The 27728-nt window shown below is 41.4% G+C and overlaps 3 protein-coding genes across 3 annotated transcripts; 2 read left to right on the forward strand and 1 right to left on the reverse strand.

The window, feature by feature from the left end:
- Positions 1-2625: 2625 nt before the first annotated feature.
- Positions 2626-5466, reverse strand: LOC102719058. The gene is made up of 4 exons (XM_015836986.2): positions 5128-5466; positions 4934-5044; positions 3842-3910; positions 2626-3011 (listed from the first exon to the last, which is right to left on the reverse strand). The coding sequence occupies exons 1-4, from the start codon at positions 5380-5382 to the stop codon at positions 2961-2963; spliced, it is 486 nt and encodes a 161-aa protein (XP_015692472.2). The 5' UTR covers positions 5383-5466; the 3' UTR covers positions 2626-2960.
- Positions 5467-8783: 3317 nt separating this feature from the next.
- LOC102708208 (conserved oligomeric Golgi complex subunit 1) lies at positions 8784-14938 on the forward strand. The gene is made up of 6 exons (XM_040523213.1): positions 8784-11089; positions 11686-11880; positions 12610-12914; positions 13055-13240; positions 13546-13723; positions 14219-14938. The coding sequence occupies exons 1-6, from the start codon at positions 8879-8881 to the stop codon at positions 14360-14362; spliced, it is 3219 nt and encodes a 1072-aa protein (XP_040379147.1). The 5' UTR covers positions 8784-8878; the 3' UTR covers positions 14363-14938.
- A 7270-nt stretch (positions 14939-22208) lies between these two features.
- Positions 22209-27629, forward strand: LOC102708491 (aspartic proteinase 36). Its single transcript, XM_006646324.3, has 10 exons — positions 22209-22729; positions 24300-24429; positions 24574-24833; positions 25528-25755; positions 25969-26131; positions 26259-26332; positions 26421-26517; positions 26638-26704; positions 27074-27145; positions 27250-27629. The coding sequence occupies exons 1-10, from the start codon at positions 22473-22475 to the stop codon at positions 27426-27428; spliced, it is 1527 nt and encodes a 508-aa protein (XP_006646387.2). The 5' UTR covers positions 22209-22472; the 3' UTR covers positions 27429-27629.
- Positions 27630-27728: the final 99 nt, after the last annotated feature.

Here is a 27728-nt window from a genome sequence, read left to right on the forward strand (position 1 = left end):
GTGAAAGTTATAATCGTGATATCTGGAAAATACCTACGATGATTTTCACGATATCGATAATCGTATTTTCAAAATAAAAGACATACACCTGATTATCATGATATACCACTATAATATTTTTATTTTTCTTCTATTTTTCTTTAGAAATTAATTTTCATAATATTACCAAACCAAGTTATGGTTTATCGTTATCACGTTCTGACAGCATGACCTATTATCACGAGGATAATCGCAAGGAAGAAGTCCATATTGCCTCCCCCAACTATCGGTAGAGTATGTTTTACCTCCCTGAAATGCAAAACCGGGTATTTCTCCTCCCTTGGTGGTTTGCACAGTTGTTTTCGTCACACGTGGCAGTTGACCTGGTCAAGCTAGGAGCCTGGGACATAGAAATATGTGTACATATGCAATCGTGGTTACTCCCAATTCCCCATTCTAAGAACCCTAGATCCAGTGACATTCAAGAGGGCAGCAATGGCAGGAGCGGCCACGGCTGGAGCGGCAACAACGCGAGTGGTGGGAGCAGCAACGGTGGGAGCGATGACGGCGGGAGCAGCCACGGCGATAGAAGCGGCCATGGCGGCGTGAGCAACAATGACGGAAGTGGTGGGAGCAGCGACGGGTCATCTGCAGCGGGTGAGCGTAGTGGGTGGTTTTGTCATGTGTTTATTTGGATTTTGGGATGGAAATCGCAAGCTGGGTGGCTGCAATTTTTTTTGCTTGGTATGATGGGCCAATGACTAGCTTTGTGAGAAATTTGTTGAATGATTTACGGAATTGTGTGTGGTCGCTGAGAAGGGAGAAGTAAGAACTAGCAACAGGGATCGAAGAAGTGAACTTGAAGTTACATGAGCAAACAAGCTTGATGCAGTCCAAAAGGTTGCAAGTGACAAAGAAACAGAGATTGTTGAACTAACAAAGTTAGTAGGTTAGAGAATCAGGGATATGTGCTTATTGTAGTGGTACTTACATGTGCTTCTGTTGCCTTTGGCATGGTATTAGGCAAATGATTTCATTGTTAGAAAACATGCAGCTGGTTTATGTGTATGTATGTATGTATGAATCAAGTTGTCTTTCTCTGAATGAATGAGCTTTTAGCTATCTGGATAAATGATTAAGCTTGCATCTTATCCATTGTGTATGTATGTATCAATGTTGTTCCGCTCCTTCCTGGCCGCTACGCCTAGTCCCGTCCTCACCGTCGCCTACCTTGCTATCCTCCCAAATTTTAGGGTTTGGTAACGGAGAAATGGCGAAATAAGAAATGAGCTTGTCTTATATTTTTAACTGGATGGCTGACTCAGCAAGCTTTACAAGGTCAACTGGCTATGTGAGCGTAACGTAGACGAAAATAACTTTGCAAACCGTCATGGGAGTATATACGTACTTGTATAGACAGTTGAGAGATGAGAATACCCGGTTTTGCATTTCAGGGAGGTAAAACATACTCTACCGATAGTTGGGGGAGGCAATATGGACTTCTTCCTAATCGCAAACACTGGAACAGATTCGCGCCTGCAGCCCAGCAAAGCCCATGGGCCATGCAAACTGGATCCGCGTGCTCAAGGAGCCGGGCCGCGCGAGCGATTTGCAGTGCGTTGCAGGGAGAGGGGTCTCTCGCGTCAAGTCAGGCTGCGTTCGTCGATAGGGTGGTAAGTTTAACTGATGAGTACACGATTAATTAATTATTAATTTAAAAATATAAAATAGATTAATATGATTTTAAAAGTAATTTTATAAAAAAATACACCAAGTTTGGAAAGTGGATTGTGCGAAAAACGATAGGGTTATTACACGGCATTACTGTGTTTGCGTGCCCCGCGCCTATGATCGAGACAACGCTGTTTCGCTTTGCCTCTAGCAGATGTCACGATCCGAAAATCCCATATGGGAGCTGAGCTCCAATCGGAGCCGTGCGCTATCAGTAAAGAATCCTCGTGGTGACAACTTCACCTCCACACAAACAACTGTTTACGGATTTTTTATTATTTTTGAACATTTTTATTTTGTTTAATTGTAAAACTAGACCATCTCAAAACTTGTTACTTGTATGACAAGATAACACTGTTCAACTTGAGCAATTGGTGCAGCGGTATTCTTACGCCGCAACAGCTTGCTTAGCATGGCAAAATAATGTTTCTATTATACCGTGACCAAAATGTTCACATTTGAAAATTAAAAGATTTTCTTTCAGTTTAGGATTATTATAATCCATATTATTAGGTATAAGCTGAAAGAAACAGATAACTTATTAAAGTAGCTTATTATAATCTGGAGTCCAGCTTATTATATTCTGATAAGCTCATTTATGTAAGCCTTTTCTAGTTTATTGGATGAAAAATTACCCACCATGCCACCCCACTCCTTCTTTAGACTTGCAAACCCAATAATCTAGGCTATAATAATCTAGAAAAGAAATAAATCACAGATTATTCTATTATAGATTATAACAATCTAGTTTATAATAATCTAACTCAATAATTTAGATTATAATAATCTTAAGCTGAAAGAAACAGAACCTTAGTTTTACCATATAGGAGCAGCAATGATTTTACCATACATGAGAATTCTATGTGGCCTGAGGCCGAGAATAACCAAGTACTGCACTACGGCGGGACAAATGAATGGATTTTTTTATGATCTTTTTCTTCGTTTCCTTGCAACTCAGCATTATATTCTCAAGTGACAGTGGGTCATTGTTACAGGAGTACAATAAACGCATAAACGTAGACAAGAATTTTGCTCAGTGGAGACAGAGCCATGGTTCCATACATAGTACTAGCTAATTGTTACTGTGTTCTCGGCGCCAAATCTCGTCCTTGATGCAACTCAAGGTACGCAAGAATGTGGTTTTCTCTCCATGGGCTCTTCCAGCTTTGTATCTTTCGGGTCCTGTAACTTCAGCAAGAGCTGTGGATACAACATCGGCTAGTAATGGAGGGAACTAATCAGCCGTGCACCTACTTATTTGACATAGATGAGTCCATGACGCTGCATGATTTGTCCATGAACTGCACAAGGGAACGCAAGACATAAGTAGAGCAATATTAGTTCAAGTATGATTGTGTAGGCATGCAGAATATAGTAACTACACCATAAATCATACATGTGTAATCTAAACAAACTAGCCATGACAAGCTATCGTTCTAATGGAGCAGTAGATGGTAATTACAAACCATTATGCAAGCACTAATATATATCCCTAAATATAACTTAGGAAACAAAATCATATATTATATGCACATTTCAACTAAGTTGTACAAAAATGCTATGTATCTACTCTGGCGATTATGCTTGGGGAAGCTACCATTTACTTTATAGGAAATGGCAGCAACGGATTACCCAAAGAAAGACAGGACATGTAAGGTAGAACATGTGGTTATTTAACCATGATCACTAGAAAACATAAAGAACATTGTATCATGACTTTGTTGGGGCCTATTTTCCCTTGCCCTGCCCTTGAAATGTTGGAAATCTACAGTGCATACATGTGTGGACTAATTCTGGTTACAATAGACAAGTCTTTGGATAATGCTAGTGGCAAAGCAAGTGCATGTTACCCATCAGCATTAATGTTGAAAGTGAAAGAAAAGAAATAGGCTTGAATGACTTGAATAGTGCCTACAGGAAGTTTGCTACTGAGATGAGAGTATCAAACACAACTCCTATCCTTTTCAGGGGCATTGTAATTTGCAAACAAGTCTTAAAGATGGCTAAAGACTGTAATGAGTGTTGCTACCACACAACAGAAGCTTCAGCTTGTTTCAAGTAGTTCATAATTCAAACAAAATGTGCAGATGTGATAGAACAAAAGATGGAATTCCTCAAGTTAAAGCATTACCTTTTTCATGGAATGTAGTTCCCGTCCAAAAGGCTCCAGAAACTTCATCTCTATATCAAGGGGCCAAACCTACATAGAAATGACAAAAAGGGTAAGGTTAAGAATGAACAAATTAGCTTCAATTTTACTTCATACTAGCCATGTTAATTGGTTGGGATTTTCATTGACACCAGGTGACAATGTGTGATATCATTCTACTAATTGAAACTATTGGTTCTGTGTACAAATAGTGAGAATGCAAACACTGCAAAGCATACACGCACAGAAAGTATTACTACAAGTAAAACATAAACGTTGAAAAGGTATGGCATATTGAAAGTACTCAAACACCATAACAGAAAGGTTTAGAGCAATTCACGATATTCAACTTGAAAACTAAAATGTCAACAAAGGAAAAGGTTTTGAGATCTAATATGTCAAAAAACCTTTGATAATGAATACTATAAACAAGAACATGAGATGAGTAATACAGCATCACAGCAGCCTCAGGATCAAGTTAACCAAGTATCCCCTGTGTTTAGATGAAACACTATAGGATAATACAACAAATATAGTAGTATGAATCATCAACGCGTAATTTGGTGACTATGAAATTGACCATCCCTAATCTCATATTTACTTTGTCTTTTGATCCATGTATATGAAATCGACAAAACCAACCAGTGGAATCTGGCAATTAACAAGCTTAGCCCAAACTATTCTTTACTGCTCCAAAAACAAATGTAATCGTGGTGACAATAAATCTGCCATCCACCAACTATATTGTTTCAAAATAGTCCTATATGTTGGTTCGATTTTTCATCTGTAAAAAACAAGTTCCAAACAGAGATGCAGGATAATTCATATTTCTCCACGGGTATTTAGCTAGCAATCAAGAAAAGCTTAACCACGGGCACTGAACACAGAATTACCAACCATGACAGAGAAATTTAGCGAAACTATCCGACCAAGATGCAGGATTAAACGATACAAGCCATACATCCCCTCACAAAACAACCTTTAACAACGTCCAATAACTAAGGGCGATATCGATCACACATGCATAACGACCGGATTATGAAAATATACTGCGATCAAGAGATTGGTTCGTACCTTGAGGCCCAGCAGCCGCAGTGGCGCCTGCTGCCCGGGGACGATGCACTCCGGCCCGGCCGCCTCCACCACCGCCTCCATGGCCAACCCCTCCCCTATCGGATCCGGATGCTGCAAGCGCGAGCCCATAATTAGAATTTAGCCCCTTCCCTCACCAACCGAACCAAACCAAACCAGGGAGGAGGAGGACGCACCTTCATGACGGCGATGGCGTAGGCGGAGTAGTCGTCCTGATGCGCGACGCGGAGGACGGGGGCGTGGTGGATGCGCGGGACGGGGCGGATCCCCGCGGCGCCGGTGGCCGCGGCCCGCCACGGCGCGTCGTCCCCCGCGAGGTGCGGCCGCTTGGCGGCGGCGGGGGACACGGACGACGCCGGGCCGGCGGTCGTCGCCGCCGGCAGCGCGGCCGGGGAGGACGCGGCGGCTGTGGTGGTGGTGAGCGACGCCATCGATCGATCGGAGGAAGGCGAGGGGAGGATAAGGGGGGGAGGCAGGAGGAGTTCCGTCTGCGTGTTGGGCTCGCGTGTGGGGAGGCGAGGCGAGGGACGGGGGCCGCGGGTGGAGGGGGATCTTATTCGGGTTTGGGTCGTCTGGTCGGTTCGCCGAGTAGCCGACGCGACGCGGTGCGGTGCGGTGCGCGTCCGGTTGGTTCGGGGAAGGGGGCGCCGGGCGTGTCGTGGTGGGTGCGCGCGCTGTGCCGCAGTCGGGGGGGGGGGGGGGGGGGGGGGGGGGGGGTGGGCGGGGGGTGGCTGACGTGTGGGGCCGGGATGCGGGGCGAGTTAGCCAGGTAGGAGGCGGGGCGCACGTTTTTGTTGAAGAGTTCGAGTTGGCTTTGCGTGTCAAGGCGGTTTTGTTTCTTAATTAATCCAGAAGGAGAGGTTGGTCAAAGTGTTGGGTCTCCTTGTATTTGATCCGAACGGGGGAAAGGTATGAGTTTTTTTTTTTAAGCTTGTAACTGCTTTCATCCGATTGCTGGCGTACAACACTTAAGACGCACACCATCGATCATTACGTGTAGTTCATCGTGTTTAGATTGGATAAATGGCTAGGGCTAAATTCTTTGGTGCGTTTAGTAACCGGCGAAAAAAAAATAACAACAGATTAATATATGATTGATTATTGAAAAGTCCATTGATATGAATTTTTTTTCTTCAAAAGCGAAAAGATACCCTTTGTGATTGCTTGGTGGATGAGAATATAGGTTGATTGCTTGGTTGATGAGAATACAACAAGTATATTAGGAAATGGTGGCAATGGGAATGCAGTGACAGTAATTAGGAGGAACCAAATTAGCAAAAAAAAGGGCTCCTGAGCTCATGATGCGTATTTTTTTGGTATTTCTTTGTGTCTCAGATGCATTCATGAAACAATGTAATACTACATTCGTTTCATAACGTAAGATGTTTAATTTTTTTTACATCATAATGTAAAATGTTTAACTCTTTTATTTACAACGTTTGACCATTCGTCTTATTCAAAAATTTAGTATAATTATAAAAAATGATAAGTCGTGCTTAAAGATCTTTTGATAATAAAATAAGTCACAAGCAAAATAAATGATATTCTTATAATTTTTTAAATAAGACAGATGATCAAACATCGTAAGCAAAAAGGTCAAACATCTTACATTATGAAACGGAGGGATGAGTTTGCTTCTTTTAAAATGAGCAAATAAGTGCTTTATTGATTTAGCTTCCTTATAGCGTCACTCTGAGGTTAGAAAAGTCGATTCTACTAGACTTCCTTGATTTTCATTCATATGCATTTAGACATAGAGGCACTTTGACATGTCCTTATGCTTTGTTGGTACTCGACAATTTTGTATTGTATGAATATATATAACTCAATTGTGCATGTGATTAGTGGCTGATGTTAAATTATGTTAACAGACAGTGCCCCATGTAAAATGGTACTTCCTCCGTTTTACAATGTAAATCTTTCCAGCCTTGTCTAGATTCATATAGATGTTAATAAATCTAGACATGTATATAAATTATATACATTCATCAATTGATGAATTTAGGTAAGACTAAAAAGATTTGTAATATGAAACGGAGTTAGTATGAAATAATTCTTATATTAATGTTTAGTGTGATGTTTGCTAAAAACAAAATATAAGAATAAATATTACATTTAATGTTCATACGGTTGATTAGACCCAAAAAAATGGGCCTACCAGGAGATTTGGGCCTGGGCTTGGGCCCAGGTAAAAGAGAAAAATCAAAGCCATTTTCCCGCTATGTTAAGGGGTCAGCCTCTTTTTCTTCGGTAGAGGTGAGTATCAGACTTTTTTTCTGGCCATTAAGAGTTTCTTTTTTTGTTTGTTTCAAACAGAAGGAGTACCAGTATTGCAGTGTGTTGTGTGTAGATGAACAAGACCATGAAGAGTTTTCTTTTTTTTGGAACGAACCTGGGCAATGGCTGGTTTATAGTAGGAGGTGCAATGTGTACAAAATTAGTCCAGGAAGACCAATTAGAAAGAGAAAGGTGTGAAAAGAGAGGAGCCTAGATGATGCAGAGGCATCGCTTACCACTGAAGGTGCTTAAGTCTTAAGTTGTCAACCAAAGAGACTTATAAACTATCAACTGCTAATATTTCAGTTACACTTCGTGGACTATTAGAACAAGCCTTCACGATTCTCCAGAGGTCAGTAATGACTAGTTTTAAAAATTAACACAGAATCTATAAACGATCTAACCGTTGATTCATACACTAGTGAGCTATTGATTCACACTATAATATTAGTACACGAACCAACTCTCTTTCGTGGTTTATTAGAGACCCGCTATAATTGGCTAAAAATATGTACCTTGTTTTACCACTATTTCCTTCACGCAAGCACAAAGATGAGGCTTTAATTCTTAGAGTGTCCAACGGCTCATCAGCATTTAGTTCTCCATATCTCAATGTGAATGGTCATCCAAAAAAGATTGTTTATTAATATTTGTTTGTACTCCAACATATCATCTATATTACATCCTTTATATTACACCCTACTATATTTTATTAATATATATCAACTATTTATTTCTCTTTATGCATATACTACTCAAGAAATATTAGAAATATGATTGCATCCTATTTAAACTAGGAGATGGAAGCTTCAAATTGAGAGTTTCTCAATTCTTATATGGATAATGAATGAAAATAAAAGATGTGTCGGATAAAACGTTCAACTATATATTTCACCATTTACCTACCATTATATTAATAGAGTATAAAATAGATAAACTCTTGAGCATGTTCTTGTAGCGCACCACATACCGTACTTGGCTACCTGCTAAAACCACTTAGGGGATTTTTAGGACAAGGAATTTGGACACTTGTTTATGTTATAAACAGTAAACGTAGACTATTAATAAAACTTATCCATAATCTTGGACTAATTCACGAGACGAATCTATTGAGCCTAAGTAATCCATGATTAGCCTATGTGATGCTACAGTAAACATGCACTGATTATGGATTAATTAGGCTTAAAAAAATTCATCTCACGGATTACCACTCATTTATAAAATTAGTTTTTTTATTAGTCTATATTTAATATTTATAATAAATATCTAAATATCCGATGTGATATGAGATAAAAAGATTAGCCACATCTACGCACCCTCCTACGCTAACGTACACCGTGTTAGCATCGTGAAACTCGTTCTTGGCGGGCCAAACCGCACCCACACCCACAATTCGCCCACTGACAAACTGACCCCACAATTCTCCCCACAAGGTCATAGCACCCAGAACCCGGTGCACTGTTTACTGTGCCACTGACTTGTTGGGCCCACTATATGAAGACCCGTCGGTCCACCTGCACCGACTGGTCGGCCACCTAGTTACACAGACTGCGGAGCCTCGTCTCGTCCCCTGCCTCCCTCTGAATCCCGATCGCTTCCTGGATCTCGCCGCGAGCTCGAGGGGCTTAGCGGCGGCGGCCGTCTCCGGCGATGCCTGCCGCGGCCGTCTCCGGCGGCGCGGCCGATGCGGAGGAGCTGTTCCGCACGAAGCGCATCCTGGAGATCCGCGCGGCGGAGGGCGCCACGCGCCGCGAGATCTCCGCCAAGGAGGAGGAGCTCCGCCAGCTCGTCGGCCGCAGCTACCGCGACCTCCTCGACTCCGCGGACTCGATACTCCTCATCAAGCAGTCCTCCGACGCCGTCTCCGGCAACCTCTCCCGCATCTCCGAGTCGCTCGCGTCGCTCACGCCGCCCCCCGAGGCCCCCGCCACCGCTACCGGCGCCGCCTCGCCTTCCCCGTCCGGTGGTAGGGTCCGGCTCTACTCGTCGGCGGCGCGCGCTAAGTACCTGGTCGACACCCCCGAGCACATTTGGGGGCGCCTCGACGAGGGCTTGCTCCTGGAGGCCGCGGGGCGGTACGTCCGGGCTCAGGTCGTGCACGACGTGCTCTCTCGCGACGCCGCGGCGGCCGCGCGGTTCCCGCTGCTCACGCACCAGGCGCAGCTGGTGGAGGCGTTCCGGGCCCAGATCGCACAACGCGCTCGCGAGCGCCTCGCCGACCGGCGCCTCACCGTCGTTGCCCACGCCGACGCGCTCGCGGCCGCAGCCTCAATCGATGCACCGTCGCTCACCCCGTCCCAGGCACTCCTCCTCTTCCTCTCCTCCCGCCGCGCCTGGATCTCCCAATCCCTAACCGCCCTTGCCTCGGATCTGTCCTCCTACGCCTCCGTGCTGTGCGATGTCGCCAGGATCGTGCGGCTCACGCTGGGTCACGTTGGGCAGTTGTTCGTGTTTGCGCTCAACGACTTGCCACTGTTTTTCAAGACGGTACTCGATTTGCCGCCCCCTTCCCAGCTGTTTGGCGGCATTCCAGACCCTGTCGAGGAGACACGGTTGTGGAAAGGACACTGGGATCAGCTTGAGGCCACCATGGTGTTACTAGAGCCAGATGCTGTCGCACGAACCTGTACAGATTGGCTGAAGGAATGCTGTGATGAGATTTTTGGTGTTATTGCTGGAGGACAAAGGCTAGTTGATGCCATTGAGAGTGGGGAAGGGCTTGGATCTGTGCAGAGACTTGTGCGGGAGGCACTAGATGGGAGAGAAGGACTGGAAGGGAGTCTGGAACAGTGGCTGAAGAGTGTGTTTGGATCAGAGATTGAATCTCCATGGGATCAGATCCGTGGTCTGATCTTGAAGGAAGGGAAAGACATTTTTGAGGATTGGATGGAGGAAGCATTTGTGCAACGGATGAAAGACATTGTGCATTCTGGATTTGGCAGCTTGGATGATAGTGTAGATGTTAAGAAATCAATTGAGGATATTGTCGCCAATGCTGATCCAAAGGATCCTGGTAATTTCCTGGTGTATTTGCGAAAAGCTTCTACTGGGGGTAACGTCTGGTTCTCCGAGTCCAAAATCAAGAAAGGTGGAATTTTGGCACATTTGAAACCAATTGCTGATGAGAATGACTTCTACAGCTGCCTTACCTCGTATTTTGGGCCAGAAGTTAGTCGCATCAGGAATGCAATTGACAGCAAATGCAAGACTATTCTTGAGGATCTGTTAAGCTTTGTGGAGTCCCACAATTCTGGTCCAAGATTGAAGGATCTGGTGCCATACCTCCAGGAGAATTGCTATACGACAATCTCTGGAATACTGAATGGATTAGAAGCCGAGCTTGGAAAATTGTCTGATTCTCTGAGAACCAAAAAAGGGGACAACAACATGCTCGCAGCATCTGTTATCGTGGAGAGGTCTCTCTTCATTGGCCGTCTCCTGTTTGCATTGAGATACCACTCAAGTCATGTACCCCTGATACTAGGCTCCCCAAGGCAGTGGATAAAGGAGGCTGGCGGTGCAGCATTTATGAGATTATCATCGCCCTCACCAAGATATTCAAGAGTATCGTTTGATACAGCGATGCCTTTTACCCCTAGGAGGCACACATTTGACAGCCCAAGGAGTCCTGGAAGGCAATTTTCTGACAACCCCAGAAGACAAACTATTGCTGCTGCTGCTTCCCTATTTGGTGCTGATGATAGCTCTAACCCCAGACTGGATGAACTAAACAAGACCTTACAGGCACTTTGCATTGTAGCTCATGGCTTGTGGATAACATGGTTGTCCACTGAATTATCACACCTTCTCTCATATGACCTTAACAAAGATGATTCATTGTCTTCATCAACCCCTTTACGGGTACACCCCCTGTCCCTCGTTTTTTCAAATTGTTGTTGTGACCATTCTAAGTATATTTCTTAATGTTGCTTCTGTTTGACTTTCCATGTTATTAACACTATCAATAGGGGATACTCTATTACTTTAGCTAGATAGCTAACAGAGGCATCTACTACAGCAACATCAGTAACATAATGATGAAATCTGTAATAATTATGGATCATGTTGGACATAACTGAGCAGCTAGAAGACATTTCTTTTTTATTAACTGCCCTTGTGATTTATAAATGACTGATTGAATAAAAGAGTGGGTCTACAGAGTTGTATTTTTCCTATTGGAGCTTCTGTTTTGAAGTAATATAGCATAGGATGTTTGATAGAGCGATAGTTACTGGCTCTCCTTTTCTAGAGTTGGCTGAGCAGCTAGCACAGATATTCCAACTATAGTTTTTTTAACCTGGATTCTTGTCTGTATTCAAACGTTATATTTCTTACTATGGATGTCAACATTGATTTCTTGTCCTATCATGCTATTTTAATGTCAAAATAAACATGTGCTGATTTTCATGGTTATGGTACGCTAGCTGTTTTCTTAGATGATATGTATGCCTTGTCAGGGATGGGAAGTCACGGTTATCAAACAAGAGGAATCCACTGAGGGGCCCTTGGAGATGCAAATAGCACTTCCATCAATGCCTTCACTGTACATTATATCCTTTCTTTATCAAGCATGTTTGGAGATCCATAAAATTGGAGGGCACATCCTGGACAAATCTATATTGCATAACTTTGCATGGGAGTTGTTACAGAAGGTATGTTCATGATAACTGTCTTCTTCTAGGGGATCTTGACAGCTACTTGTGATGCATGTTATAGCACTAAAACATTGGCTTGAAACTTGCAGCAAAGAACCAAAGAATGTTTTAACCTGCTTCTGCCATAAAATACATAAAGCTTATAGTTAACTTTCTTGTGTTCTTGCCTGGAAAGTACTCATGATTTGCCTAGGATCTCACATATTGATATAGTTTTGATATAAATATGACCAGACTATAATGACAATCAGCAATATATTAGGGAACCATTTATTTATATCATGTGTGCAATAATTTCTATGGCTAATCTAATGATTAGCCTACAGTTCAATACTACTAAAATAAATAGTAATTATAGAATAATAATGCAAGTTTATCGAGTTCTCCAGCTTTTGTTGTTTTTTCCTGTAACCAATCCTTGGTTCCATACTACAGTATTCAGTTTACCTGCGTGTCTACAAAATAAATACCATGCCTTAGTTATACAATGCTATGGACCTTATTAGCTTGAATGTCTCATTTGCATAAATCTTCCAAGTTCCAACTGCTATCGATATTTCATTTATGAGAACTCTAGGGGAACTAGTTGCTGTGTGTATTGTTTTCTTAACAGTTATCTGTTTCCTTCTCTACCTGCATTGATGAAGAATTGGATGGAGAGTTCATTATATATGATTTAAAATCCAATATAATTACTGAACCTAGCATCTACTTATATTTCTGTAGGTTATTGCTATCTATGAAAACTTTTTGGCATCAGTCGAGTCTGGTAAATCTGTAGTTTCAGAAAACGGGGTTCTGCAAATACTGCTTGACTTGCGCTTCATTGGCGATGTCCTGTCCGGAGGCAAAAGTTCTTCTACCAAAACTACTGAAACGCAGAGAACACATGACTCTTTGCCAAGCACCATTGCTAAGACTTCCTTCAGGAGAAAACAACCACAATTGCAGGCAGATTCAGCTACCGTAGAACCTATAAACAAGCTGATCAACAAATTCTCGCAGAGATTGGATCCGATAGACTGGGCTACGTAAGCACTATTCTCTGTTTTACCTTGTTATACCTATGAGCACATTACCTAGCAGCTAAATGCATGATCCATATTCTTTATAGACAAAAAAACCTGTTCAGTATATGTCCATGACGAAGGTTATGCCTATATTGAAACAGGTATGAACCTTATCTGTGGGAGAATGAGAAGCAATCTTACAAGCGCTATGTTGTTCTTTTTGGGTTCTTAGTTCAACTGAATCACATGTACACTGGAACTGTGCAAAAGCTACCGACAAAATCAAATACAGATTCAAACATTATGAGGTGCTCTCAAGTCCCAAGATTCAAGTATCTACCAATCAGGTAAATGATTGTGCTAACGCTGACTACATGCATTTGGTCATTGTGTAATGCATATTTCCGTAATTAATCCATTAAGGTCGTTAGTTTTAGACAGTTATGGTGTTTATGTTTATGCTTAAAATACTTGATGAGATGATATTATTGGACAGCCATTGTCTGATCATGTGTTGTCCCTGTTTTTTGAGCCTGGCGTGAGAGTGTATATTCTTTTAAGAAACTTATGTAAGTAGCGTTCGGTGGTTCTGATGAAAGTTACACTAGTTTGTCGAATCTAATAGGTCTCCTGTTCATATTTTTCACATTAGTGCCCCAGCTCTATCATCAAGAGCACACAAACCATCATTACAATCTACATCCGATGATTCCACATCTAGAAACCCTTGGAAATCATATTCAAATGGAGAAAGATCGACAGCCCCAGAATTTGATGATAATGTTAGCCTTGGAGGTGCTGCACCATTGCTCAAGTCATTTGTTACCCAGGTGAGTAACGTACTCTATATATGTATTTTATATCTTGCATTTACAAGTTTTGAACTGTCAGAAGTCAATACTGATAAAAGTATACTGCATACATTTCTACGTGTGGACTCTAAATATTAATTCTTGATTGGTTGAACATCTGGGCTTTTTTGGTATAAGCATGGTAGTATGTACTAAAAAGTTACTTCAGTTTAACACAGGAAATATTTATGAACTGAATAAAAGTAGGTCCATGTCTTCATTAGTATTACTATCACTAGTGGCAAAATATTGGTTTCAAGTCAACGAAAGCATTGTTGGTTATCTAGAGATATGATTCATGTTATAGCCCCTTCATTGAGCAGGTGGAACTGAAAACATACTTTTCTTTATGTTGATAAGGTGTTTTGTCGTCACCATCTAATGAAATATCAAAATGTTGACATGGAGCTTTTGTGATATGTGTTTTTCTCTTATTTGAATAACAACTCAGTTACATGCTATGTCATTTATCAGGTTGGGAGCAAATTTGGGGAAAACACATCAAGATGGGGGTCCATAATCTCTGATGGACAGGTTGGCAAACTCAGCGACATTCTTCCTGGACCAGCAGCTGGGTTCTTTTCATCCTTCACATCTGGGGTCCGATATGATCCATAGCCACTGTGCCGTGATCCTTGATCTTCGCCCCGTACATCCCATAGGCCAAATGCAAATTGACATGCATGAATGGCACACCATCAATTGACAACACGATGTATGCTATTGGATATCTGTTGCTTACGGAACGATGCCACAGCTAGGACAGGCGTTACTTGGCTCAGCCAACAAAGCCCCTTCACATTTTGTGTGATCGGTCTGCAATGTAGAAGCTCAGCTGGCGGCTCACTAGATCTGCCCGCTCTTGTACACTACAGAGATGGAAGGTGCTCCGATACTTGGAGATCAGGTGCGGTTTGGGCGTGTTTGCTGCTCGCAATTTTACAAGGTATAGGAGAAGCAAGTGATTTACTGCTGGTGTTAGGCTACACCTATTCGTGCAAAGAATTTTGGACTCCATTCTTTCTTTTCTTTTCCCTTTTTATTATGTTAGCTCCGCGGTTTGGAGAAGGATGTTTAGATCCGGGCAGTTATGATTACTGCAGCGGGTGTGGTTTTCGAAAGCGTGAGGGTAAATTCACACATATGTACACTTGAAAATAGCAATAAAGCATGTAACTTCGCCTTCTGAAACCACCGACGTTTGACATTCAATTTTCTCTCTACGTATACATTTGAACCTCGAAGGCTCGAACCATCTAATTAATCTAAACTAAAAAGGCAGAACGATCGTGCTAATATGCACGTAGGACCATGAAGAACAATGCAGAACGTTAATGCTAATATGCAAGCACTTTCCTCCGTGTTTTGTTTTTCAGTCGTTGACTTTTGACCATTTGCTTTATTCAAAAAATTTATCTATATGCAAACTTATAAATCATACTTAAATTTTCTATAATAATATATCAGATTATAATAAAATAATTAATAATTATATATATATTTAAATAAAATAAACAATCAAACATGAAACGTGAACATTGATAAATCAATGATATCATATAAAAAAACATGTATAGGAAGTATATAGTAGGACCATGGAGAAAAATGCAGGGCAGTCAGCATCAGAAATGAAGTGTGCTCAGCATCATGGCATATGGGGTTGAGGTGGTGGCTGAGACGTTCATGTTGCAACCGTTTTTTTTTTTTTTCTTTTTGAGGAGGATGAGATGTTACTCATACGAATCAATGCGCGATGGCCGCCTGTGACATGGGCCGTTGTCATGGCCTTGGATCGGAAAGGGTTTGCCCTTTACCTGGTGTGTCTGTGAGGTGATCTATGGACCGTGGCGCGCGCTGACAAGTGACAGCGAACCGCGAACCACTCGTCCCAACTGTTTCGAAAAGGAGCGATTTACCGGTTAGCCGAACATAAACCGATTAATCCCCTCCTCGCCTTCCTTTCAACTTTGTTACTCTTCTCTTTTCACTTTTATTTATACTTATAAATTAATTAAATTTAAAACTTTTCAACTTTTAGTTTACAGTTGATTTTGAAATTCTTTTTTTTACCGAAGTTTTATTTTTCATTTTGGTCTTTTATAACGCTAAAAATATGTATATAAAAATTTTATTTGTAAATTATTTTTCATTGTAAATATATGTTTGCCTTTTTCTATCAAAAAAAAAAAACGGTCGCCCTTGTGTTGCCCTGGCTCACTTTGAGCAAAGTTCGTTGGAAGTGGAACAAACGTGCACCGTAACAGCATATCTGGATCTTCAGCCCTGAATTCTCAACCAAAGAATGCATCTAGACCGGAGCTAAATCAGTCAATCCCTCTAGACAGGAGCTCCAGTCAAGCATTACCCATTTCAATCGACAAGAAGATCCATTATTTTACTCCCCCACGATCAATCACTCGATCAGGCAGTCATCACGTCGTACCGAACCCGTACTGATTGTATTCCAATCCCATGAATCCCATCCAGCGAAGCCGGTCCATATCGTCCTCCCGTTGCTGATTTTCTTGCGTGGCTAGTGGTGCCATGACTTTCCTCACCCCCAGCTTCTGCTTCTAGACGAACATTACGTGATGTGCCTCTCCTCTCCCAGCTTTCGCCGCCAGGACACACTGCCCCTTTCGGTTGGCGTACACACAGCGTAACACGCACCACCACACACACCCACGCCCACGCACACGCACACTCCACTCGTACCATCGCATCATATGAACCTTTTGTTTTCTTGTCATAACATTGTTCTACTGTAGCAAGCTTGATCTTCGTAGCTTTCAGCCCTCCGATTATTTTCGTTGGCATCAGCACCGTTCCATACTTGCGCAACATGGATGTCACCATTCCGAGATCAACATATATGCACTATCAATAAACACGATCAAGTACTCTCTTGGATATATATCTAAGCTGGTATAATAATTTACTTGTTTTATATTAAAACTTCCAAATCTTTAGTAGTTACCCTAACCGCGAGAGTGCTGTGAGAGAGTTTTCAGCAATCGCCACGCGCTCAGGCGCCGGCCCACGTGGCCACACGGAATTCTCTCGTCAGATAATTAGTTATATCGTTTTTTTTTCTAGTGCAACTCACCCGGGATATTAGTATATGCTTGTACCTTTACTCCTTAGGTACAATAATATGATAACAACATACACAATATTTGTAAATAGTGCCTTTTCAACATATTAACAAATTGTATTCATTAGGTTTTATTAAAAACTTGAAATTTTGTACAATAATTAAAATGACTGTGCACAAAATTATATGTATATATTATATACAAATACGAGACAAAACATTCAACGGTAACAACATACACAGTATGTGTAAATATTGTTACTTTTTCAACATATTGATAACTTATATTAATTAGGTTTTATTAAAGAAACTTGAAAACTTTGCACAACAATTAAAACAATTATGCACATAAACTTAATTTATACACATATATTTTGTACACAAATATGAGACTAAACTTCAACTCAAACTTTATAACAAAGTCAGACTTATCATTTTGACGGTAAACTTTACATATGAAATCGGATTAATCTTTTTGTTGGTAAACTCTACACACGAAATCATACTAAACTTTACACCGTACATGCACATGTTCGCGCGAAACGAAAATACACGCACGTTCGCGCATCGGGCATTTCGTTCCTCAGGTTCGCTGGTGGAAACAGAAGAAGAAAGACAGCACAATGCGGTTCAATATTACTGCTTAGCTTAACAGTAGCGGATCTAAAAAAAATATTACAAAGAGCTACGCGAAAGAAAACTAAATATCTATAAATGTCAGTGTCTCTTTACAACCCTTTATTCTATTCAGCAATACTATAAATTTTATTAGGAAGATTTCAATAGTGTAGATCGGGTAAGAGCCTGAAATCCCCGACGATAAATCCGTCCTGCTGCTTGACTACCACTGGACGGCTGAACCCGCGCCCACGTACTTAGGGTCAGTGGGGTGGATTCAGTTCAGGGCTCCGGCTGTTCGGTTTGAGCGCTAGTGGAGATAATGCATGTTGCTATCCATAGAAACTTAAAAAGGGAAAGACACAAATGAATGAACTGTTTTTTCAATAGCCAAAAGAGGGTGCAATTAGATGGGGTATATAGCTGCTAGCTAGGCTAGAGATCTTAACCTATGATGGACTACTGGAGTGTTGGGGTGAGTGTTACGCACCACTCACGTACTGTATGGCACATATCTTTATTTATCTCCTGTTATAATGGTTTTCATGCGCAGTGTAAATCTACTAGTAGCTTTGAATATATCGGTATCTAGAAGCTTGGAGCCAGTATCCGACAGTAACACTAAATACTCACCCCATCTTTTTTTTTATTTATGTTTATACTTATAAGCTAAAATTTAAATTTTTAACCTTAATTTTGTAATTGATTTTGGAGTTTTTTTCATCTAAGTTTATTTTTCAATCGCCTTTTAGATCGCTAAAAATATTTATATAATAAATCTATTTATAAATTATTTTTTATTTACAAATATATCGTACAATCAATCCACGATGATAACTTGGTAGTTTATTCTTGAAAACCGTAGAATCACTTTGAGTATACAGCGGAGTACATAATTCAAGTGATCACACGTGATGCATTTTAATACACGATACATACATCTCTCCGTCTTGTTCTTCTTCTAACACCACAAGATCCAGCAACCAACATGTGCCGCCGATCCTTGCCGGTCTCCGAATTCGTAACACATCTTCGCAAGAACGGCCGTACTAAAGTACTGCTACTACACCACTCCGTACTACTAGCGTTTTCAACTTTTTTTTTTTGCCCCCTCTCGCGCTGTTTCATTGTTTTGCAGTTGCAACTGCTTATAAGCTAAAATTTGAATTTTATAACTTAATTTTGAACTTGATTTTGTTGTTTTTCCATCATAGTTTTTTTTACACATTTCGCTTTTGAGTCGCTATGGACACATATACAAAAATTTTATCTATAAATTATTTTTTATTTACAAAAACGTGTTTTTGCTTATTCCTCTAAAAAGCGAAACGATGGAGCCCTATGCGGTCATGTGGGGTCTGGAGATGAAACACCCTTTGCTGGGTGATTGGTCGCAGGCGCTTTGATGGGCTATTGTTTTTGTTGTGTTAAAAAAAGAAGGTACTGACAGGTCTCTATCTTTGGCCAGGTTTTTTTTTCTTGTGGGTGCTCCCTTTCTGGGATCTTTTCTTTTCCAAACAATTGTCCCCCATCAGATTGCTTAAGGGCAAAGCTAATTGTTTAACTTGAGGTTAGTCTTATCTACTATAGTGTGTGTTTTTTCCCCCTTAGAATACGCTTTCAACTACTAGGTGATGATACGCAGGGTCATAATTTGGTTTTTCCAAATAAAAAAAACCAAAGTACATGACAAACAAAATATAATTTATAAATAAAAATTTATATACTTGTTTTTACGATCAAAAAGTAAAGACTAAAAAAAATACAACGAAAAACATCAAAATTAACTTTAAATTTAAAGTTAAAAATTTAAATTTTGACTTATACTTATAAGTATAAGTAGAAACGAAAATACATGGTTGAGCAAAAGAAGGCAGAACATTTCCCAAACAGAAAATTTATGATTATTGAGGATTTATGTATGAAATATAGTAACTCCTTAAGGACTAGTGCGAGAATAGTAAATATCCCTTTATCTTGGGCATTCAATTTTCTTCACTGATACAATGTCACGTTTATATATTTGCTACCCGATGAGTCGATTAAATATCAAATCTAAAGATGATAATAGTTAAATATCCCTTAATTTTGAATAGCTATCGGAGTACCGCTGTGAGGGCTTCTTTAGACCACATAAAATTGCGGGAATTGAATATCATGAAAATCCTATGAAATTCTTGTGAAGAAATCCTAATTTTGGGGGGGCCACTTTGCGCTAAACTTGAAAGAATTAGTCAAGAAGAAGAATACAAATTACAATGTATTGGACCGGACAAGTTGGTTTATATTTGATGGAGACAAGATATTTTAAATTTGCCATGAAAATATGCTCATGGAAAAATATTAGTGGATAAGAACAGATTGAACAAGCGACACGCTTTAATTTACATAATAAAAAGCTCAGCAAGCAACATTAGTGGGCAGAACTGTTCTAAGGGCGGCTGCTGCCTGCTGGGCATGAGGTGTATTCTTTTCCAAGTTTTGAGTTTGACTGGCTCAAGATTCAATTCAATAGTGCCGTTTAGGTTGATTAAACAGCTAATCTGAACGTTTCATGTTGATTAAAGTAGTCAACTCGTTGTGGCTAAATGCCTAGCTTGGTCAAGCACGCGGTGTCTGAAATTCTGAATGTGTCAAAACTCAAAACCAACTGGTAGACGAAGCAATGTGTGAATATTACACTGTTCAACCGAACAGTAATGGCATAGAAGTATAGAACCAGTCCTTTACTTGATCCTCATCATTATATCATTATAAAACAGCAGTACAATAGTAAAGGGAATCTCTTGAAGGGAATGTGTCATGCTGTACCACACACAATAAACAACATTTTGTGCTAAAGGTAGAGAGAGCTCAAAAGATTGGACCTTTTTGTCAACTTTTTATCCTAACAAATCCAATCACCACCCTAATGAACTACAAGCAGTGTATTACCACAATACTAAAGATTTTAATAGGGTGCCACATTGGCATTTTGGCAATGACACGAGAGATTTGTGTTGGCGACAATGCAAGGCGACGGTATAGCAAGGTGCCGTGTATGCAGCAAAGCTGGAATAGCAGCTGGTTGCTTGACCTACTTATCTGGCCAATCTTCTGCGAGGAGGTTGTTGTTCTTTTGCTACGGTTAGTAAGGCACAGGACACAAGAAACGGGAAGCTTTGGGGGAGTCGTTTGGCATCTTTTGGGTAAGAGAATTTTTGACATTGGTACCAACGATTACCTGTTTGGTTTTTGCTAATCCCATTTGGCTGTGCCAGAAAGCAGACAGACAGGCTTCTCCAATAAGTAGTTTGGATGCATTGTTATTTATTCTCCTCCCAAGAAAATTCCTGTTGAAATCTATAAATATAACATGAAAATCATTGCATCGATGCTACCAAGGACAGTGACATCAACTCCTAACGTAAAACTGAACTGGAGCAAAAAAAAAATGCTCACAGTTATAGAGAAACCACTGATAAAATGAAATGCCAAGTCTATGTAGCATGATGTACCCGAGCCAGTACTGGCCACATAATTAATTTTCTGTTTGTTCATACCAAATCCAAGGGAGAACACATTTGGTGCAGGAAACACTTTTGGACAAGATCATACGGATGCGTGTGCAATATCAAGGATGACACTGACACTCCCTTTGCAAGCACCAATTGCATCAATTGCATGAGAAAGCAATTTTCCCCCATTTTTATTCAGCCTGAACCACTTTGATCCAACAGGGGGGAGTGGCTTCCCAACAAAGGCATGCCACCTAACTGGATGAAGATTTCTACTACCTGCCCCATCAATGGAGAAGAAAAGATGCCCCCAAGTCATTGTTCAGGCATGAAGGTTTTCTTTTCTTTTCTTTTCTGATATGATATGATCATTGGACATTGGGTGGGAACATTCGTAGCTCAGGGGAGAAGTTTCTCTCCCACTCATGCACGTTTTCTATGATTGCTGTAGTTCCTGCTGATGAGCACACGTTGAAAGATTCAGAATTTTATTTCCAAGATAGCTTGTCAAAACGGTCTAGACAAATAATTGGTCCCATCAAGATAGTTAGGTAGTCTGCATTAGGTCACATACTTGCAGCTGCTACTAGATATTAGTTGAGATGTATAGCATGTATCCATGAAACTTACTGTAACTGTTAGGTAGGAGCTGTAGGTATTGGCAATTTAGCATGTTCAGAGTTTACAGAATGATATGTCAATTGCAAGTTTTTTCTTTCTTCCTTTCTAGATTATTGTTGAAACTTGCCAAATGGCAACTAACTGCATGTTAGTTACCGTGGTCAACTTTCAGGGTGAGCATAGCATCTAGTACTACCAATTTGGAGGCATATGGCAGATTTGGCTGCTACTATTGGCCACAGGAAAAAAAAAAAAGCTAAAGGCAAAGATGCAAGAGAATACTTTATAAACTAGGTGGAGTATCTAGCAATCCTTTTTCCCCTCTTTCCCAAATGCATTTTTGCACAACTAGAGTGATCAAAGTATCATTACACCTCCAGTGGGCCCCATAGTATGTGCAATAAGAATGCCATGGATATCTCAGATATCACAATACCACAACCCACAATTTGAGCTTTCTTTCCACAAAATTCATGTTAAATTTTGACATAGCAGCCTCTGTCCGGATATAATTAAGCTGAACCAAACCCTTCACTTTGGGTCAAAGCCAGCAAAGAAACCAAGAAAGGAAACCCGGAGAGGAGAAGAGAAAAGAAATGGTGGACACGCTACAAAGCGGCGGCAACCGCAGAGCCCACACGTAAAATCCTTTGCCATTTCTATGCGTTTTGGCCCCTGAAAATTTGCGTATTTGCAATCCAGGACAGGTGGGGCACGTATGTATAAATGGTGGTAGGCGAAATCGCGGCGGTTTGGAGTCCCTGAGCGCAAAAAAAGGGGGCCGAGCTGCTGCTACGCGCACCCGCGCAGCCAGCCGCCGCGCCACGGAGCGCGTGCTCTCTCTCTCGGCGGCTCGCCGCGTCGCTCGGGGGGGAGGCGGCTCGGCCAGGCCTGCCGGATGAGGCCGCCGGAGCTCGCGGTGGCGGTGGCGGTGGTGGTCGGCGCCGCGCTGGCAGCGGTGGCGGTGGCGGAGCCGTTGCCGGCGGCGCTGAGGCTGGAGCGCGCGCTGCCGCACAGGGGGGTGGCGGTGGAGCACCTGAGGGAGCGGGACAGGGCGCGGCACGGGGGGAGGGGGCTGCTCGGAGGAGGAGGAGGAGGGGTGGCCGGAGTGGTGGACTTCCCCGTGGAGGGCTCCGCCAACCCGTTCATGGTCGGGTGGGTGAGCTGCCTCCCTTTATTATTATTGTTATTTTTTAAAATTTCTATTTTCCTGTGTTTATGTGGTTGGTTTCGTTCGGGCTGGTTGTGCGTGATCGGTTGAAGCGTGGAGATTTGGGTTTGCTTGTCTCAGCGTTGAGCTGAGGTTCTCTGCTTTCATCATTCACCGGGTAGATTGATCTCACGTATCGGCAATGGTAGTTCGTTCTGGGTAGTGGACGGTTGTTCTTCGGCTTTGCCGCGTCGGTTTCTTCCTGTTTCTCAGATGAAGGTTCGACGGTTTTTACTGGTGTATGTTGTGCGCATTCTGCAAAGTAGCTTCTCGTTCCGTTCTGTTCCAAGTTTTGGATTTTTTTTTGGTCGAATTGTTCATCGTAGATGACGGCGGCTTGTTTTCTTTCGGGTTCTTGGATTTGTCATGGTTATTTTTTTTCCAAATGTGGAAGTTGTGACCGACCTCACTTTATTTCTTTATGTGCATTCCATTGCTCCTTGTTTCAATGTCGTTGTTCAATGTCTTGTTCATTGGGGAGTCCAATTCTGGTACGTTTGCTTGGTCCAATTGAATAAATGCATTCACCAGTAAAGAAAGAGCTAGTTTTTCTTTTTGAGAAGAAAGACTTCATTTATTGGTCCATACTTTGCTTCTACTGGATTGTGTGTGTTTGCAGAGATTTGCTTGCCCGTCACAGTTTCCCTTGGCCGCAATCACTGCTTTCTTTCATTTTCTTCGGTTGCTTTTACTTAAGCTCAATTTCTTCTTTGAAAAACACACAAATTTATCTGTCTTAAGCTGCAGTTCGGAATTTGTCACCCTCAGTTGTGCTTTAACTTTCGTTTGCGCAATCAATTCAAATTTGTGCAGCAGCAATTGTAAGCATAGTGACAGGGTTATTTAGACATATCTTAACAATACCGAGCGATATGCCTTGGATTTCTACACAGAACTTTTTAATTGCCACTTGTCAGCCTTGAAAGGAACAATTATGTTCATCAATTATTGTAAGCTGTACATGCTATTACGCATACCATCATGCTGAATTCCACTTTATGGTTTTGTGTCACGGGCTATACTTATCTTTCGGTCAATCTTGAATTGGTTAGGATGCACATTTCAATTTGTACCCAAGTTAAGCTTTATGGTAGGAATTTGAGGGATGCAATTTTGCCAGCAATTGTTAAAAATGGAAACAAACATTAGTTAGTTATTACCGAGGGGCATGATGGATTAATTTCATGATCATGTAAAGATGATATCATGATAAGGGAAGGGAAGCATGCTCACCGATGCAGACAACAAAAAAGGGAGGTTCAGGGAAGGACGGAAAGGATACACCGATCTTTAGTGTTGGGTTGGGGGCTTGTCAATTGATGGATATAATTTTGAAGATGATGTGACTCAACGTTGGATAATACATAGAGTTATCAATTTGCAGTTAGTGGGTACCAATCATAAGAATTATAGGATACTGCCATTTTTTCCGTTTTTGCAAATTGGCTTGTTATTTGAAATTAGGAAACCTTTTTGAAACTACTGAATCCTAATTCCTAATGTTTGGATTTACAGGCTTTATTTTACGCGTGTGAAATTGGGAAGTCCACCGAAAGAATACTTTGTTCAGATTGACACTGGCAGTGACATCTTATGGGTAGCGTGCAGCCCTTGCACCGGTTGCCCATCTTCAAGTGGGCTCAATGTGAGGCATCTCATCCTCTGCACTCTTATCCTTCTATCTTTGACATGCATACAGCAGAACTTTGTCCCTTGAGAGGGACATACCTATCAGAGTATCAGTTGAGAAATTCATTCTAATTGGATTATTATTTTGTATGTTTTTCAGATCCAATTGGAGTTCTTCAATCCTGACAGTTCATCAACATCCTCCAGGATACCATGCTCAGATGATAGGTGTACAGCTGCGCTGCAAACAGGGGAAGCAGTCTGCCAGACGTCGAACTCAGCAAGCAGCCCATGTGGTTACACTTTCACGTATGGTGATGGAAGTGGCACGTCAGGATACTACGTGTCTGACACAATGTATTTTGACACTGTCATGGGAAATGAGCAAACTGCCAATTCTTCCGCATCTATTGTTTTTGGGTACAATTCCCTTGAATCCCTTTATCTTTTTAAATTTCCCATTAGTTACTGCCATCAATAACTCAATTTGCTGTTTACTAAACATACCCCATTAGAAGCCTTGTTAGTGATGTGGTCCATTTATCTGCTGTCAGTTTGTTGCACAGGTGTGACAAATTTAGTTTTTGTTTTGTGCTTATTGAGTTGGTACAGATGATGGAACTAATGGCAGTGAGCTATCAATGCCCTTAAACCAAATCTTCTTGTTACCTTTGCAAGCAAACTTCCTTTTTAATATCCTTAATGGTCGACCTAAATAAAGTTCTTGTCATCCCTGGAAACAGTTTTTACCAGAAAAAGTTGTCGATATCCTTAATGGTCAACCTGAATAAAGTTGAATTATATTTTGCTTTCCATTTCATTCTGAAGCAAAACAAATGCAGCATGCTTTTAGACGGGCTATCCTGGCACTTCATCCTGTTAACGGCCTTGTTGCTATGTCAACAGAAGCTTAGCCTCAATGTAGATCTTTTAGCAGCAGGAGCCTGCAACGTTGGGCTGGCCTTCTTCATTAGTAAGCTGTGCTTACCTGTAAAGTTTAACTATGCATTTTGTATAGTTATTCCCCTAACAGAGTAACATTGAACTTTGTTGCTTCGCATGGTTAGTAGTATTTACTCATTGTCTCATGGATATATTATTTCTTTTGAAACAGGTGTAGCAACTCACAGTCAGGAGACCTGACAAAGACAGACAGGGCAGTTGATGGGATTTTTGGGTTCGGACAGCATCAGTTGTCTGTTGTCTCACAGTTGAATTCTCTTGGGGTATCCCCGAAAGTGTTCTCTCATTGCCTGAAAGGTTCAGATAATGGTGGTGGTATTCTTGTTCTTGGTGAAATTGTTGAGCCAGGATTAGTCTATACTCCACTTGTCCCATCACAGTGAGTCTCTTACTGAAATTTCATTTTGTTGAACTTCAGAGTTTTGCTGATTTTTTGTTTGTAGAAAAATTTTCCACTGATAAGTGTACGCACATTCATTTACATTGTGTGCGAGAGAGGCTAACAGTATTGCTTTACGACTAGCTTGATTTCTTCCTCCTAAATTCTTTCTATTAACAGATGTTTATGATTTATTTTTTTAATGAAATGTAGGCCTCATTACAATTTGAATCTGGAGAGCATCGTTGTCAACGGTCAGAAGCTAGCAATTGATTCTTCCTTGTTTACGACATCAAATACACAAGGAACAATTGTGGACTCAGGGACAACTTTAGCATATCTTGCAGATGGGGCATATGATCCATTTGTTAATGCGGTGAGTTTCATATGGCCTGCTTCTAGTTTTATTTTCTGGAATGTCCTGTATGTGATAATCCTACAGCAGTAAATTTAATCTTGTTTACATTATAGTAAAAGTTACTCCTCATAATTTGTTTTTGCAGATAACTGCCGCAGTCTCTCCATCTGTACGCTCTCTTGTCAGCAAGGGGAACCAATGCTTTGTAACTTCCAGCAGGTTTTCTTCTTGTTTCTGTGAAGGAAATTAACAGCTTATGTTCTTCCGTATGTCAAATTACTGACAGACATTTTTGCTTTTCGACCAGTGTTGACTCATCGTTTCCTACCGTGACACTATATTTTATGGGTGGTGTTGCAATGACGGTGAAACCGGAGAACTATCTTTTGCAACAGGCTTCAATTGTAAGTTTCCTTCTTTCTTTTTTTTTTTTTGGTTTGTTTCTGCCTTTGTTAATAGCTGCCTATCTAGTTAACCGTTTCTGAAAAGACTATGTTCCTGCCCATATTAATCATGCTTTTCAGGACAACAATGTATTATGGTGCATTGGTTGGCAAAGGAATCAGGGTCAACAAATAACCATACTCGGAGGTTAGTTAATTATCTCTTGATTGAACTAGCTAACTAACATTGCACCGAAGTCTAACTCGAAGCTACTATTAGGAATTAAGACAGCAGTTACGTCATTCATGTCTTAGAAACTTTTAACTGATCAAACAACATTATAAACAATCGCATCAAATGGTACACACATGTCTACAAATCCTCCCAAGTGTAGTGAGGCATGTGAGATTAATCCAGTGCTTTGAACCCAATATCTTTTTCCTGACCCGACCCCAGCAATTTCCATAAAAGCCCAGTTAGTCTGTTTAATCTTCTGCTGATGATTTAAATCAAGAATGCGATAGATATCCCAAGGCTGGTGCTTTCTTGCTAACTATATGGCCCCTGTTGAAGCAGATCTCGTTTTGAAGGACAAGATTTTTGTATACGACCTGGCGAACATGCGCATGGGCTGGACTGACTACGACTGTAAGCTCACTCAGAATTCTATCTTCTGCACACATCTACTTCATCCATGGATCCATCACGCCCTGATTCTTCGTCGTCGTCGTCGTCCTCTCTCTTTTGCCCAGGCTCGACGTCGGTGAACGTCACGACGTCGTCGGGGAAGAACCAGTTCGTGAACACCGGGCAGTTCGACGTGAACGGAGGGTCGCGTCGGCGGGGCGCGCCGCCGTACGGCGGCCTGGTACCTACCGTGCTGGTCGCCGTCGCGCTCGTTTTTGGCGCGTCCTCTTCACGTGGTAGATAGCAGACGGGCTAACCGATCCGACACGTGACATTGTGATTCCCCCATTCTTTGTTGGTGCATTCAGGCGTCCGATCCTCCCCACGAGCGAATGAGCATATATTGACCATTCTTACTGTACATACAGATAGGGAAAGGGAAAAAACAAAATTAACATCAAGAGTTCATTGCTCTTAGAACAGAGCACGGCAGTACGTCACTCTCTCTCTCTCTCTCTCTCTCTCTCACAGACACACTGACACACATTGCCATGGCATTGTCTCGCGTTGGATGATGCTCTCCCGGGAGGAGTTCGTGGCTGCG

Source organism: Oryza brachyantha, chromosome 1 (genome assembly GCF_000231095.2).
Source record: "Oryza brachyantha chromosome 1, ObraRS2, whole genome shotgun sequence".
Classification (NCBI taxonomy): domain Eukaryota; kingdom Viridiplantae; phylum Streptophyta; class Magnoliopsida; order Poales; family Poaceae; genus Oryza; species Oryza brachyantha.